The sequence below is a fragment of the Myotis nattereri genome (genome assembly GCF_964212035.1).
Source record: "Myotis nattereri genome assembly, chromosome: 4".
NCBI lineage: Eukaryota > Metazoa > Chordata > Mammalia > Chiroptera > Vespertilionidae > Myotis > Myotis nattereri.
This window is the reverse complement of record NC_138079.1, coordinates 94,602,273-94,619,667: the sequence shown is the minus strand read 5'-3', so window position 1 is coordinate 94,619,667 and position 17,395 is coordinate 94,602,273. Positions and strand designations below refer to the sequence as shown.

General features: G+C 46.9%; 1 protein-coding gene across 2 annotated transcripts in view; it reads right to left on the bottom strand.

The window, feature by feature from the left end:
- The window catches only part of GRIN2A (glutamate ionotropic receptor NMDA type subunit 2A), a 371,825-nt gene extending 358,271 nt beyond the window's left edge, over positions 1–13,554 (bottom strand). The window contains exons 1-3 of one of the 2 annotated variants that reach the window (XM_081089521.1): positions 12,622–13,554; positions 11,855–12,045; positions 10,067–10,498 (exon numbers count right to left, since the gene is read on the bottom strand). In XM_081089521.1, the coding sequence (XP_080945647.1) occupies positions 10,067–10,480 (414 nt within the window). In that variant the 5' untranslated portion in view covers positions 10,481–10,498; positions 11,855–12,045; positions 12,622–13,554. The remainder of the gene's footprint in view (positions 1–10,066; positions 10,499–11,854; positions 12,046–12,621) is intronic. The other variant, XM_081089522.1, reaches the window with a different exon arrangement.
- Positions 13,555–17,395: the final 3,841 nt, after the last annotated feature.

The following is a 17,395-nucleotide window of genomic DNA, read 5'->3' as shown; positions in this document are numbered from 1 at the left end:
GCCCGTTCTTGACAGACAGGCAGTCACTCGCCGCTCAGTCACATCTGACAGACATTTATTCTTCTATAAAACATCACAGGTTTCTATCAGAGACCAAATTTGCAAAGCTTATTTCCCATATCAAGCTGAAACTTTACTCCTTCTAATTTCATCCTCTGGCCTCAGTTTTGTCCCCAGAACAAAAGAATATTAAGGCTAAACATTCTATCCCCTACCAGCCTATGGAGTAGTGAAACCTCTCTCCCATTCTCTCTGAGATTTCCCTTCTCTGGGATAAACTTCCCTAAGTATTTCTTCTGAGACTCTTATGTCATTTAGATCCCACATAATCCTGAAGGCTCTTCCTCTGGACAAACTGCAATTTTTCAACATTCATCTTTAAATAGTAACCCTTACCCCACACCCGAAATAAGTCCAGTCTACAGGTAATGGTGTTATACCATTTGGCCATTGCTCCTACACCCCTGCTAACAGAAGCAAATTTTGCTTCAGTGGCAATTATCCATTCCTGGAGACAAATCCTGATTGTTATTCTCTACCAGTGATGTTCAAGGGGCATATGACTCGTTCTGGCCAATGAAATGTAAGGGAAGTCTACTCAAATGGAAGGTAGAGAGTCAAGAAAAAAGCTTCTTTTCTATCCTTTTTTCTTCCTGTTTTAAAGGCTGGCATGTGAAGATGTGATGGCCGGAAAGAAGCAGCCCTCTTGTGACCAAGAGGAATCAGCAGCTGAGGAAGGCAAAGTGAAAAGGACCTGACTCCTTGGTGGGTTACTGAGTCACCAAACCATACCTGGGGCTCCTTGTTAAACAAAAAAATCCTCAATAGCTTAATGGTATAAGCCATTGTTGGTCAAATATTCTGTTACTTGCAGCAGAAAGCACTCCTATCAATATAAAAAGGTATGCCCTAGTTGGTTGGCTCAATGGACAGAGCGTTGGCCTCCGGACTGAAGGATCCCGGGTTCAATTCCAGTCAAGGGCCCATCCCCAGTGGGAGGCGTGCAGAAGGCAGCTGACCAATGATTCTGTATCATCATTGATGTTTCTACCTCCCTCTGCTTTCCTCTCTGAAATCAATATATATATATTGATAAATATTGATATATATTTATAGATATATAGATATCTATAGATATATAGATATATATAGATATATAGATTAGATATAGAGATAGATATATAGATATCTATCTCTATATCTAATCTATATATCTATATCATCTATATCTATATCTATATCTATATCTATATCTATATCTATATTTATATCTATGAAGGTATAATGGAGCTATCACCAATCCTGATTCAGGCATTATCTTTCTAAAAATGTGGACTTCACTTTTTAAAAAGCCATATCACTACTTAGAATCTGAGGAGCATCTGCTCAATGCAAAACAATAAGCAAATAACAAATAAAAAACCCTGTGACTGGGGGGGCAGGGGCGTCACAATCACAAATGATTGCAGAGACCATGCAGTTAGCATAAAAAGTGAATCTGGCTATATATGAAATAACAGCAAGCGTGGAGGGCTCTAGTGAACTTGACAATGCTTGCCTCATCTAAAGACATTAAAATTCAAGCATTTTAAATACTGTGGTGGTAAATAAAATACTAATGCACCCATGAGCCAGATTCAGCAGGCACTTCACTAGTTCATGACCCTTGCAAAAGTCATTCTCAACTCTAGTTGGAGAGCCACATCTGCTTCCTGCAAGAGTGCAAATCCTCCTTAAACCCACCAGTGCAGTCTGGAGTATGCACTCATCATTTCAATCTGCAAAAGCAGTTCTGAATTTTCATTCCATCACCCAACATCTTAATCATTTTAGTTACGACAACCAAAATATTAACATCAAAATCAGTTGTCTCTCTTGAATCTAAGCCCCTTCCCTACACTAACTGCATTCAGAATGATTCACTTGAAAGAGCAATAAAATAAAAGCAGAAGAATAATCCCCCAAAGACCTGGATTCTGGTTGTGTGACTAAAAAAAAATCACTGCAAAAGTCAGGACCTTTATTTTCTCATCTGCACAAAGGGATTCTTTAATCATGTCCCTGGGGCTGCCAGGTTCCCCAGGCCATCACTGAATTACTTTATCCTTGGCAGAGATGAAATAAAAACTATATTTGGTCACGCCCTAAATCCCTAAGCCCTGAGCAAGCATCTGATCCAATTGGTGGAATTATTTACTGCAAAGGTCACTGAGACAGTCTCTGCTTATAGACACTTTCACATTGGCCATAACTAATCTTCAGTTTGCCATAAAGCTCATGGCAAGTGCAAAGAACTCAAAGGAAGCTTCTGGTAGTCCCAGTTACGAAAGTATGAGTCATTTTATGTTGGACTCTCCATTCCTAAGGGTTCTGTGGAATTCATTCCCAGCTTCCTGCAGGGGATTCCCTCTTCACCCTTCATCATTTTCCTCTGATTACTAAAAAGTGCATGTACATTGGAGAAAACTAGAAACTACAAAATATAGACATCATACATAGATTTTCTGTAGTAAGTATTTATTATTACAAGTCACTCACTGAGCTATATACTTTACATCCATTATCACATTTAAATCGCACAACTCTAGGAAGTAGGTACTATTATTATTCTCATACTGAAGATGAAGACACCGAGGCTCAGAGCCATTAAGGAACTGGCCTAGGATCACCCAGCAGATACGTGATGGACTCTGAATTGAAACCCAGACGCCCTAACTTGAGATCCAACTTATTAACCATGCTGCAATGACCTTTTTTAATTTAAAAAAAATTATGACAGCTATAAGTTTACCGCCTAAAAACAACCACTGCTCACAGATATGCATGTTTCTCACCAGCCTTTTCTTGAAGGCCATCAATTTTTCAGAGCTGGAAGGGGACTTAGAGATAATATCACCTCAAACCCTCATTTCGCTAATTTCATAGGTGTGTGCCAAGCCTCCTCTCCTCTCTAGTGGGGAGATAATTACTAGCCATCTTAGGGATTAACAGAAATTGGGGGGTTCCATACAAAAGTCCCTGTAACAGCTCATCAGCAGGAGGTGGAAGTTGGTGCCCGTGTAACCCGGCAGCTCTGGAGTTCGGATGTGAGTGATGCGCCTTTCCATTGACCACTAAAGCTCATGGGAAGGGCGGACATGCACATCAGAATGTTGGTGGAGCTCCCTCAGGAGAGCCTAAGGTTCAGACTCTTTGTCTAAGGCAGCGGTTCTCAACCTGTGGGTCGCGACCCCTTTGGGGGTCCAACGACCCTTTCACAGGGATCGCCTAAGACCACCGGAAAACACATATATAATTACATATTATTTCTGTGATTCATCACTATGCTTTAATTATGTTCAATTTGTAACAATGAAAATACATCCTGCCTATCAGATATTTACATTACGATTCATAACAGTAGCAACATTACAGTTATGAAGTAGCAACGAAAATAATTTTATGGTTGGGGGTCACCACAACATGAGGAACTGTATTAAAGGGTCGCAGCATTAGGAAGGTTGAGAACCTCTGGTCTAAGGTTTTCTGGGATCTTCCGACTCGAGTGGTTGGTTGAGAAGGACTGAAGGCCTGTGGGCTTAAAAGGACAAAATACCACATTGGTGGCAGCAGTGAACACAGCATCGTGGCCACGTGCACACTATGAATTAGCCACCAACCGAGGAGCAGCCCCTGGGAGGGAAGGAGATGCCCAGGCAAGGCCTCCTAACAAAGAACAGCTATTTTCTCCACCTCCTACCTCAAGGATCACAAGCCCAATGCCTTCAGGACCAAGTCCACAGCACAAAGGGTGAAGTGGGCACGTTGAGGACTAAAGAGAGAAGAGAAAGAGCACCTGCGCTGTCTGAGGGGAAGGGGTGCTGCTTATCTCCAGCCCACTGTTGCCACGGGAAACATGGGCCCAGTGTGATCAGGCCTTCTGATTTTTTCAAAGAATCATGAAATTTGGATTTTTTTTTTAAATGTCATGTCTTTAAATGTTGGCAACTAACTTCAAAATGTTGGCAAGCAATTTAAATTTGAATAATAAGGAGGAGTGCCGGACAAAGGAAACACACCGGTTAATAACATAACCTCTCAATGACCCCATGGCCTTATCAGAAACCACCAACTCATTAAAAAAACAAGATTCTATTTGTCTCTTTCCAGTCCCTTCCCCACCCATCCTCCTCCTTCACCCCTCCCCTCCCCACTCTACTTAGAGGAGCATTTTCCACCTGAGGCTACCAAGAAGATAAGCACTCCCCCCTTGAAATCCACCAGGCCACAGTTACCAAGGGTCCGTGTGATTACCAATGACCCCCGGGGCCACTGGGGAAGTTAGTCATGCCTCTCGGGTGATGCCTGTTGCTCCCGAATGAGTTATGTGAGGAGGAGTGGATGATTGCATCTGACATGCCTCATCCAGTAGGCTAAATATAGGCCTCCCACTCCCAGGAACTACCCGATGCCTCCATTGCCTCCGCAGTAGGAGCTGAGGGAGCTCCACCAACATTCTGATGTGCATGTCTGCCCTTCCCATGAGCTTTAGTGGTTAATGGAAAGGCCCGTCACTCACATCCGAACTCCAGAGCTGCCGGGTTACAAGGGCACCAACGTCCACCTCCTGCTGATGGGCTGTTACTCAGCAGCGCTACACGGCCTTCTGTATGGAACCCCCCAATTTCTGTTAATCCCTGAGATGGCTAGTAATTATCTTCCTTCTAGAGAGGAGAGGAGACTTGGCACACACCTGTGAAATTAGTCAGCATTTAGGGAACAAACACCGCATGGAAAGCCCTGAACCACAGTGTGGTAAGTTCGCCCAGAAACTGCAGCAGGCTGGCAACAGAACCAATGGCTTCATTCATTCAATCAGCAAACATAGGCCAAGTAACAAATGCCAAGATCAAGGGCAGCACGAGTTGCCAGAGAGAACACACATGTGGACTAGTAATTAAACTTACAAAAGGTAGACAATAAGGAAGAACAGTTAAAATAATTATGGAATAAACAGAATACTCTGAAGCCACTTAAAATCATGTCTGAAAAGTCTACTTACTGATAAGGGAAAATTCCAAGAATATATGATCAAGTTTGAAAAAATAAAAGCAGGTTGTGAAATATAACTGAGTCAAAATCAGAATGAACACACTCAATAACCTCCCTCTTCTACTCCTAAAACATAGAATTTATAGATATTTTAAAATTTACATAGTAGTACTTGGAAATAAGCACAGGGAATCAGATCAAAAATAGACAGGGTTCCCTAAAAATAACTGAACCAAAAGATGGGACTCTACAATTTCAAGTAGAAATCAAAGCCACAAGGTCCATGGACGGATGGGTCCATTATGAGCCATGGGAGCAGAAGTCCCAACATCCACCAGGGGACGAGGGACAGAACAGTGGTGCTAGTTATGAATGGGGTCGGAATATCTGCACCATCCACCATGAGTCACAGCCAAAAAGCATGCTCCTGTCTGTGTCCAGGAGCCAAAATTAAGCCATCCACATGAGACTGGGACCCAAGCTTGCACCACAGGGTATGTAGCGCAGGAAGACAGCTCTGATCTGAGCTGTTGATATGAGCTCTGATTTAAAAGCACACATCCTTACAGATAGAGGGCAGGAGAATACATAAAACTGCCTTGAAAATAAGTTACAAACACAAATTAGGGAATATCTGAGGACATCCAATGATCAGACTCACCCAATAGAAGAATTCATACCTGAAGAAACAAAGATGCTAGAACAATCAGAAAAGGATTTTATGACAAGTATTTTTTAAATCCTCAAAGAGACAGAGGTGGTATTTACATCCACAAGGTAAGAAGAGCTTTTTATAAATCAAAAAAAGTGAGAAGGCATGAAAAGAAACTAGCTATTTATCTTGGAAATAAAATAAACCATTGTTGAAATGAAAAACTTAGCAGATAGGCAAAACAATAGACCAGACACAAATGAAAAGAGCTGGTTAACTGGAATATAGAATTGAAGAAACCTTCCCAAACATAGCACAGAGAAATAGAGAACTAGGGGGAAAAATGTTTAAGTTAATGTACATGGAGGATTGATGGAGTAGCTACGTATGAAGACAATAGAGATCATGTTGGAGAGGAAACATCCAAGAGATAATGGCTGAGATTTTTTTCCAGAATTAAAGAAAAACTGAATCTTCTGACTAAGAAAGCCACAGAGTGCAAAGTACAATAAAGGTAACCATATAGACAGTATAACCCATAATTTATAACGAAATAAACACAGCTTGAAAGAAAATAGACCCAAGTGTCTCAACAGTGGTTACTCCTGATGATAGGATTTAGAGGGAGATTTTTATTTTCTTCTTTAAATTTTAATGTATTTTCTAGGTACTCTGCAATGAAAAGACGTTTCTATAAACTGTAGAGAAGGAGTATTTGTTATTTCACATACACATAAACGTACTTAAAAAAATATCTGTCCTCAGGGAACTTGCACTCTAGTGGAGGAGATGAGGACATAACACCTAAAGCATTAACCCACATGGATAGATGTAGTTAACATCTGAGCCTTGCCTTTTCCCCTATGAAAGAGTTAGAAATTTCTAAGAGGGACAGGGAAGGAGGAGGTAAGGACACTGAGCAGAAACATATAGGACTGGTGCATATGCTTGACTTACAGGGGCTGCTACTGCAACTTCCATGTATTCCACTTGGACAGGATCAAAATAGCCAAACCAAGATGTGGTTAGAACTTATGTACAGCAATCATTATTCCCACCTCTAACTTAATTATATCTCAAGACCACCCACTGATAGAAGCAGAAAGTAACATCTTCACTGTAAATTCAATTAACACCACAAAAATCTGTCACTTGACACATTTCAATTATTATAAAACTTTCTATTTTTTTTTTCAAGGGCCAAGTAGACTGAGGGGAAGGTAAAATGGTAGGGAGAGGTATTCAATGTAACTGATAATCGAAGTAAGTGCCATGGTTATCCACAGGGGCACTATCCTGTTACCAATTTCGAAGCGAAAACACAGTTATGTTCTGGGCTTTACCAAGTGAATGTCATCACAGGCGGAAACAGAGAGGCCTTGTCAGAGGTTCAGACTTTGTGGCCATAAACACCACTGGCCAACCAGACCAAGCAAGGTGGTCTGTGTCTTCAGAGTGAAACAAACTGCATTCAGCATTCGGCATTCAGCTCCAAAAGAAACAGGTGGCAAAGGCACTAGCCAACTTGATGTGCTACTAGGCTGTTCATGTCTCAGACGATCTCTTTTTTTTTAACACATCCAGGTTTTTCAAAATACCACTCTCTAACCCAATCCTTCTCAACCTCAGAAGCACATTCCATATGTGGAGCCAAACATGTACCCCAATATTATCCCTACTGACATATTTGATTCCCTGCCAACAAGACCAACTCAGAAAGCCCCAGCATTAAGAAATATACAATTTCCTTCACCATTTTTGAGTCAGGGATCTTTTGTTCCTCTCTTCTCCACCCCCTCTTAAATCTCTCTCTAATCTTGATTTCTCTGAAAATGTTCTTTCTCATCTCCCTCCTGGCATTTCCTAATTCCTTTTTTCTTTTAATCCTCTCTCAAGAATATGGTTGTTGTTTTTTTATTGATTTTTAGAGAAAGAGAAAAAAAAAACCATGTGAGAGAGAAATATTGATTGGTTGCCTCCCGTAAGGGCCCCGACCAGGATCCAACCTGCAACCTAGGTATGTGCCCTGACCGGGAATCGAACCTGCAATCTTTTGGTGTACCGGATGACTGTCCAACCAACTGAGCCACCTGGCCAGGGCATCCCTTTTCTTCTTTACTCTCTTGTCCAATCCCTAGAAGGAATTTTCACTCCAAGAAGAGGAGAATGCTTCCACCCATAGCTCTTGGACTTCTCAAAACTCTCTTCCTTACACCCTGTTCAAGAGAGGAGCAGCTGCTGGTAGTAAGTCAGAGCCTGCCATTCACAGTGGGAAGGGTCACTGCCTATCAAGGGAGTGCTCAGCTAGGAGCCCATTCCCTGTTCCTGCTGCTTTGCCTGCAGTTGGATGTATGAGTCAGGAGAGAGCCTGAGCCACACACCTGCCAGCTCTGACATCCCAGCCTGAGTGAGCCTCCAGCCACCTTCTCCAATTCAGCTTTTATCAGATTTCTCCACCGATTGTGCTGGGCCTTAGTCAATCCAGAAATTTCACTTTCAATATGGCTATTGTTTTCTGTGTATAACTCCTTTGGTCAAAACTTCAGAAGGGAGGAGGTATTGGTGGTAATGCTTAGATACTAAAATCCCTGCTGGAAAACACTGTTCTCCTCCTTTTTAATATCTTCATCAGAAGGCTGGTCACTCCTGCTAGTCACTTATGTGCAAGTTCTGTGGGCTCTGATTTGCTGCACCTTTCCATGGCTCAGTACCTCCCATAAAATGAAATTCCTTGACCCTCCTGAAGATGGGATGACAAAGTTAAAGAATAGGCTTGACTTTGGTAGAATGTGAGATCTACAGCTTAGGACCAAAAAAAACCCAGATATCTAGTTCCATCACCCACTGTGTGGTCTTGGCCCAGTCTTTAACTGCCCTACGCCTCAGTCACTTCACCGAAAAGTTGCAGGGTGTTCTCGTAGACTCTAAGTTCTAAGTCCCTTTCCAGTTCTGAAATGGTCCATCCCTTCATGGCAGGGCACAGCTCTTCCCTACTTTTTTCATGCCAGGAAAGAACCCCAAAACTGAGAAGTGGCTGGGAAAATGCTCAACCACACATATGAATTTTGCTAGGCTGCAAACCATTTTAAATGAATGTTTAATAAGATACTGCATCAGTTATGTACTTGGGCTGAATGTACTGCAGCCCAGGAGACCTGAAAGAATTAATATAGTTCCCAAAAGAGCTGGTGGGAATTGCTGAGGCAGAGGCAGAATCTGATTTGATGAATTGAATAGAAAAGTGCTTTGAGAGCATCAGAAGGAAAGCGCTATGACACATCTCTGCTCGCTCCATGAAGATGTCTCCTCCTACCTAAGGAACATACTCCAAGAAGATCTCAGGGCTGGGGGCCACGGCACACAAGTACATTTATCCTTTCCTCCCCTTCCTGACTCCCTTTCACTTGCTGGAGCTTAAACAGAGGTACAATGCACCCACAACTCGAATCCTTCCTTTTTTTCTCACTTCTCAGCTTCTTCCTACTGTCTTCAGTCCTTCCACTTCTGGACAATTCTCAAACCAAGCCCTCCTAATATCCCACTCAAATCTCCAAGTCTCTCTCCTCTCCTCTGCCAACCAACGCTCCCATCTGGTCCACAGAAAGACCCTCCCTTCTCATCCTAAGCCAAGAAATTTGGACACACCTTTCTTCATTCTGACACTCTCAGACTTCAGTACCAAAACCCATCCTTGGGTGCTAACCCCTCCATCTGAGGGCCTTGGAAACCCTTCCAGCTTCACCCCAGGAACAAACAGGAAAGCGTCAGGCCCTCCATGCTCTGGGTCTGCAGTGAGTTCTCCTCTCCGCTCACACCCACTCTGCTAGAGGAATACATTCGTGTGGCTGTTCGGGCTTCTCAAACTTTCCACCCTTCTTGGGGCCGCGGAAGCATGACGTTTCTCTGTTCTTTTGTGCTTTACCTATAAACACTTTGCATTTTGTTCCACAGCACACCCATACTTAATCCTTTTTGAAATAGTTTTAGTCACCACAAGAGGGAAAAAATGGACATTTTCCACAAAGCAACCTGGTAACGATATTATATGAATGTAAACCATGTTGTTTCAAGTGGCCCCAGGTTTGTATCTGTAAACTGCTTAGAAATCTCCAAGCGTTCCACCACCCTATCACACTTCTGTGTTTTCCAAGTTCTTCCTGGCACACCCAGAGTGCCTCTCTGAGTACCCCACTTTCAGACCCAAGACAAAAAGCATTTCCATTCATTTCTGGGCTGGAGAGGTGGGACCTGGTTCTCACCAGAGTCAGTGGCCACGACACCCTGTCATAGCAAGAAGATACCAGGGGCTCCCGAAGACCTTGGGTGGCTGTCCTATGACTAGCGCACTCTGGAGTCCTCGTAGACCATCGCTTCCGGCCTTACCTTATCAGCCATGATCATAGATGCGCCCCCGTGGATGCCCAGGATGGGCATGAAGGTCTGTGAGGAGATAAAATCCAGCATCTGGGCCACGGCCTCCTGGTCGGTGTCGTCCCCAAACACCAGGCCGTGGATGCGCGCCCCGGACATGAGGTCGCACACATGTGTGATGAGGCTCTTGGGGTCCGTGCGGTTCATCAGCAGTGCTACCACGTTCACGTCCAGGGGCAGCCCAGTCGCCTGCTCCGGGCCCCACAGGTTTCGCAGTTCACGTTCCGTCACGTCGTGGCTGTGACCCAGCAGCACCGCGATGTTCAGCGCCGGGGTACCCTTCTCCGCCGCCGCACCCTGCGCCGGATGGCGCCAGACCAGAAGTGCCGGCAGCACCAGCAGGGTCCAATAGCCCAGTCTGCCCATAGTCGCCACTTATGGTCCCTGCAAGGTGGAGAGGGAGAGCCAGGGCTGCGGTGAGCCAGGGTTCCAGACCCCTCCCCTTGCTCTACCAGCCAGGTAGAGAGCCCACCCGCAGCGCAAGTTGCCCGAGTCACCTACTCCATTCCCGATCCCCGACGTCATCCACGTCACTAGACACATCGCCAACTCTATCCAACTCCAATCCGAGCTAATTCTCCAACCCTGGCGGTAAATCCATCTTCTCATCCACCCTCCTTCTCATGCCTCAATCGCCATGCCGGACTCTGCCCACATCTCCCACCGAATCCACCAAGTTAGTTGCGGACCACCGCCCTTGAGCGTAGGCGCACAGAGCAAACCTGTCACCCACTCCTCTCCCACGCGGGCTAGAGCGGACCAAGTTACGAATCCCGCCCCCTGCTCACAAGGAGCGAACTACAGATCAGCCGGGCGTGCGGAGGCGGCGTAGAGACTAGTAGCCGGGCTCCAGCGCTCCCGGGAATTGACTGACCCCGCCCCCTGCGAACGCGCGGGACGCAGCGCAGACCTGGCTCCCTGCGGCACCCGCTGCGGACCCCATTCCTCTCCCGCAGGTACAACCCACGAGCTTGCGAGTGAGAACTCTCCCTTCTGCGCTCCAGTCTCCGGGGCGCCTGAAGGAAGTTAGGACCCGCCCCTCCTCCCGCTGAGGGGCCCTGAAGAAAGTGACCCCAGGGCCCGCCCCCTACACGCACGGATTCACACACGTTCTCTTTCACGCGCGCTGTGTGCAATGCAGAATTCCGGAGAGGAGGTCGTCCGCGGGCCTGTGCGTGGGAGCTGGCAAAAAAACGTGTGTGGGGCTAAAGGTAGGCTTTTAAGAAGCTCTCGGACCGACATAAACTGCACAACCCCTCCCCAGGCTTTCCACTGCAGGTCCTGTTATCAAGTCTTAGGTGCACGTGGGCAGGTGGGGCTCCACTCGCTCACAGGCACGCGCGCATTTCTGCGCACAACCACAGGCCACCGTAATGGTGCCAACGGCCATCCAGAGTCCGCACATGGACTCAGGCAGTGCACACATAGACACCGCGCCAGGTACACAGGGGCGCGTGCCTGCAAATACCAGCACAGTCGTGCACGCGTGCACAGGCGCGCGCCCTGTGGCGGGCACTGCCAGAGCCTGGGGAAGTTGGGGAGAACTCGCACCGACCTCAGAGCTCTATGAGTGAGCACTGCGGTGCCGCAGCGCCCCCTGGTGCTCCTCTCTCGCCTAGCTACCGATACTCCCTCGCCAGCTTTCTCTCTCCCTCTCTCCCTATCCTTCTCCCGCTCTCGCTTGGGTCGAGTCTTCCTCCTCCCCATCCCGCCAAGCCCGAGTCTCCCGCTGGGACGTACCTGTAGCCCGAGAAGGTCGAGGATGCAGTGGGGCGCGCTGCGCGCACGAGCATCTCGGCCGCCTCAGCAGCCACCGGGTTTAGCGGGTTTCCGCATGCTGCGGCCCCCGCGCGCTCCCCTGGCTGTCCCGCGCTGCCCGCATCGCCCCCACGGGGGGCGGCTATCCCAGCCGGAGGCTCTGCAGCAGGGCTCTACGAAGATGGGAAGAGTCGGGTCAGCCCACGGGTCGGGAGAGCGAGACTGGGGTGGGGGTGTCGGGCTGCAGTCTGCAATGCTCGCAGTCCCTATGTGCATACAGGGGGCTCGACAGGAGAGGGGGAGCTGAACCTCCGTGACCAAGACGCCCCCAGACCGGATCCTCAGACTCTGTGGCCCATATGGAGAGCTCCTCTCTAGAGCGCACAGGAGAACCCGGAGCCCCAATTTATCCACCCACGAGAAGCTAACAGGGCACCTCCGCCCTCACCCCCTACCACCTCCCCAGCGCCGGCTGCTGGGAGTTGTGCGACCAGGAGCTGCTGAAGGAGGTGGGGGGGGGGGGGGCATGAGGTGGGTAGGGGGAGTAGGGGGGGTATGGCTGAGTTTGCGTTGAGCCGGCAGGAGGAGAGGGGAAGGGAAAAGGACTCGGGCTCCCGCGGTCCCAAATCCCCGAGGGAGGTGCGATCATTCCCATACAACGACTCTCTTGCGGTCCTGCCGCCCACCTCTATCCAGGCCTTCCACCGTCCTCTTCCCAAAGGGGCCCTGCGTCCCGCGCCAGCACTCACCGCAGCCTCTCTCCACATAGTTCTCAGCAGTGGCCGCTCCTGGTCATCTCCAGGGCTGATGGCTGCAGCCGCGACTGTCAGTGCTCATCCGGCCCCATGCTCCGGTTTAAGCCCTGGGCGCCTCCCTCAGAGAGCCAGAGCTCGGTTTCCTGCCCCACTCCCGACAGCAGCTTCCCAGTCCTCTGAGCGCGCCCGAGAGATCTCTCTGCAGCCCAGGCTCCGGGCTGGTGTGTGTGAGGACGAGTGTGCGAGAGTGAGTGTGGGAGCGCGCGCGCGCTTGTAACCGGGGATCCCCGCGGTCCGCGGCCGAAAGAGATGCGGGAGGGGGCAGACAGCTCCCTCCAGGCCCTTTGCTGCGGGGCCAGCTCCGGGCCAGGCGTTCAGCTCCCCACTTCGCGGCGGGAGTCCCGAGAGCGCCTGATCACCCTGGTTCACAGCACTGGGAAAACCGGGCTCCCAGGGCGTGCTTCTGCTGCGGTCGCCTGGGAAAAAGAGGAGGAGGAAGACAGGGGCGCCTCCACGCCAACTTAGGGACTTGTTCCCAGTCGGTGAGACGCAGCAGCCCCCGCGAAAGCCGGAGAGGCTTGGAGCTTCGTCGGGCGAAGGCGTCACCCGCCCGCAGCCGCTCTCCCCGGAGGCGGGCCGAGACAGACCCCGCAGTCCCTTGGCGGCGGCGCGGAGCGCTGCCACCCGCTCCCAGAGCGCACGCTGGCGACAAGGCCAGGATAGGTGGCTGGCTGACAGCGGGGGCGCCTGCGGTGGCGCGCGCCGCTATCCGTGGTGCTGAAACCACGCTCTACGCCCGCTCCTGGTCGTCTGGTGCGGCTGAAGAATCAATTATTCAGAGCTCCTCCGCTACAGCTTCTTCCTCCCCCGGTGCCTTGCGCTGAGTACAGCAATCCCCCCTCCACGCACAGACGTTCTCTCTCTCTCTCTCTCTCTCTCTCTCTCTCTCTCTCTCTCTCTCTCTCTCTCTCTCTCTCTCTCTCTGAATTTGTTCCAATGCTTCTCCCTATGCCTTGCCACCCACCCCCGTGCGGGAACCCACTCCTCTGAGCTCAGAGAGCCAGAATCCGAAAAGTAAAGACATCTTGACATTCCCCCACTTGCTTCCTTCTTGTTTTCTAAGTTATACCAAATGAAAATCGCCCCGAGGCCGCTACTTCTAAGCTCCCAGCAGGGGTGAGCCAGAGAGCATGGACTGCCTGGGTGTGGGGGGCCTGGTTAGCTTGATTTCTGGCCACTGGGCACGAAAAGCATTGTCAGGGCAGGACCATTGCCCCTTTTACGCTCTACTATTTCTCTCCTTCCAATGCCCACCTCTGCTTTTCTCCTCTCATGCCCTGGAAGAAAAGAGGCCTTAAATGCTAAGAGGTTGTGCAGTCACTGTTCCAACCCTGCATCCTCCACTTATCAGCCTGATACCACTTTTGAGCCAGTAACTTATCTTCTCTTTTTCATTGCTAACCTGGAAAATGGGGAGGGCAGTAAAAATATCTACTTCTCATGGTTATTTTTCTATTAAATTCATTGGGGTGACATTGGTCCACATCTCAGTCTTGTTTTAAAAAGAAAATGACATCACCTTGATGAGCGAGCCAGCAAGGTCTAGCACATAGTAGGTGCTCCATAAGAGGTCTCTTCGGGGTGGCCTAGCAGGGACGGGACTTCTTCCAAGAATACAGATGTGGCTACTGAAATGGAGACAGAAAAGAGGTACAGTTCCTGGACACCAGTGGGTTTATTATTAAGCTGGTTGTTGTATGTTGAGTTCTCTAGAGTTTTGTTATCCAAAAGACAGAGAAAGGGTGGAGAATTATGGAAGATACGTGAAAACGAAGGGTCTTGTGATATGAGGCCGAAAATAGGGAAGGGGTCCCTTTCTTGAGACTGTAATTGGGCTGAGCTGGGTTAGGCCCTTCCCTCATGTGGAGATGATCATTTCATGGACTTTGGGGTCTCACAGGGAAGTTAGGCTATTTTTTTTAAATGAAGTACAAATTATATACAATAAAATGCACTTCTCTTAAGGATTCGGTTCAAGTTTCGAAATTGTTTGCCTCTGTGTGGACCATCACTCACAACAATGTACAGAATATTTTCATCACCCCCAGAAAGTACACTTGTGCCCCTTCATGATTAATCCCACTCCCCCCCCCCGATAGAAACTACAATTTTGATTTCTAATACCCTATACTAGCTTTGCTCATTTTTAAACTTCATGTAAATTGAATTCTACATTGTATATTTTTTGGTAACTAGCTTTTTTCACTTAACTTAATGTCTGAGGGATTCACACATGTTGCTGCCAGTAACAACAGCTTTTTCTTTTTTATTGGAGTGGCTTTCCATTGTATGAGTAAACCACACTTTGCGTTTCCTGTCTCCTATTGATGGATATGTGGTTTGTTTTAAAAACAAAACAAAACAAAACACAGATGCTGCACCCACTTTAGATCTCTTCCATCAAAATCTCCAGTGGGGTCAAGTGTGATAATATATTTTAATTTTATAGGCCATCTTGCTGATGCCCTGGTTAATAGTCGCTGCACATTCATTCCTATATATCAGTGTTGACCTTGAAATAGTCTTTGATGAAAACTATTGTTATGAAGAGTTTACATTTATTTGTAACCGGACTGGTAATAGGGTAGATCAAACAGGTGTGGCCTCTTTTGAGTAGAGAAAGAAGGAACAGTCTGTCTCTGAAGACAGAAACAGGCAGCTGGAGTTGCTCTAGGCTGGATATCTCCCCCGTAGGGAGAACCATTTGAGTTAGGCACTTAGGACTCCGCCACACATGTGGAGGCTCCAATAGTGTGTATGTTATCATATAGCTTTACCCCTCACTGTGCTGCAAAACTAAGTCTGGCACACAGCTTGAGCAGGATTTTGCTACTCAAGACTTTCAGATTGAAAACCTTCATAGCAGCTACGCTGACAATGCTATTTTAAAAAACAAAAACCTTAATCAACATGGTTCTGCAATTTTGCCAATCACATCATTAAAGTCACTGACATAATCTAGTCTGCTAGGAACAAATTGCTTCAGCTGTTTTCAACCCAATTGATTTATCTTCAAATGTTCTACTAAAGAAAGGACCCCAGTGGTTGCCACTTACTTTGAACCACTTAAACACTGTGGTTAAAAACCAACCACCATATCACGTTCACAAGCGAGAAGTAAAATGAGCCAGCCATTGGTTATGCTTCTCTTTGTATATCTATTCTCAAAGGAAATCAGCAAAGAATTATAACGTTTTGCAGGTGAAAGGCCTTTAGAGACTACCTTGTATGGTGCATTTCCTGTTTTCAAGTAAATTTAGGGAACTCTGCCTATCCAAATCACTTTAAGGTGAATTTTTATTTTACTAGTAAAGGATCTGAGAAGTCCTGCAGTTTTAAAAAATGTTTTTATTAATCCAGCAATATTCCAAAAGAAAATCATCATGGAAACCTATTTGATTCCACATAATAGCTGCTACCATCCTACGGAGCTATTGTTTCTTTTCATGCTTTTTGAGAATTTCTGGCCTGGCCCTTTATTTTGCATATGGGGGACAGAAGACTCAAGTGGGACTAGCCAACTTTAGTACTATGAGATAAGAGGCTCAAGGCAAAATTTGAAGCAGGATTTGATCCAGAATTTTTGCTTTAACTGCCTGCTGTATAAAATAGAGGTTATTGAGATTCCAAAGCAGTATGATAGAATCTTGAGAGAAGGGTAAAGCAAGAAAGTAATTGAGGATAGCTGAGTGGCCTCAATGCCAGGCTAGCCACTGCCTTTAGGCATTGCTTTTTAGTGGTGATCTACCTTTCCCATCCTCCCAAATTCCAGCCTGTGAGTTCCCACTCGGGCTAACCATAGTCCCAGCTTTCTCGACCTTGTCTTTTATGTCATGGCAGATAAATAGGACTCACCTGTCCTGTGCCAAGGCAGACATCACTAACCAATTCTTGAATTATTTCTCTCAAAGTTTAGATAGAATTTCACGAGCTTGCTCGGTTGTAGGTATTCTGGGGAGCCCCATCTCTTACTTAGAGTTGGCTCTAATTTGCTGTGCCTGATTTGACAAGGTCTCATAGATTCCTGATTTTAGCACAACCTGACTTGATTGCCTATATTCCCTGTGCTTTCTCTCAGATCCTAATTTCCGTGTTACCTGATGACCTTGAGGGCATTTGCCTCCTGGGACCTCAGTTACCCCACTTGTAAAAGAAAGGTTTGGACTAGCCAAGATGGCCTCAAAGCTGCCCTCCACATTTGACGTTCTATGATTCTGTGACTTTCTTGAAGGTCTCAACCCGCAGATCAACAAAGACACTAGTTAATCCTCCCGTAATAACTTATCCAAAAGACTACTATCCCTTCCTGCCCCCATGACCCATTCAGGAATCGATAGTTCTAATCAGCACTAGCCACATAGCTCAGTTGGTTAGAGCATCACCTGATATGTCAAGGTTGGGTGTTTGATCCCTGGTCAGGGCACATACAAAAATCAACCAATGGATGCATAAATAAGTAGAACAATAAATGTCTCTCTCTCTCTCTCTCTCTCTCTCTCCCCCCCCCACTTCCTCTCTCTAAAATTAATAAAAAATAAAATAAATAGTTCTAATCAAAGGGCAAGTGTTTTGTTTTGTTTTGTTTTTTCTAAACAAATCCACTGCTAGTCTTGAAAACTAAAATGAAGGTAGCAAAAAAAGATTTTGTTCCTTATTGGTCTTTACCTAATGCAGCCCAGTTTCCTCCCTCATACTGGACAGGAACCTA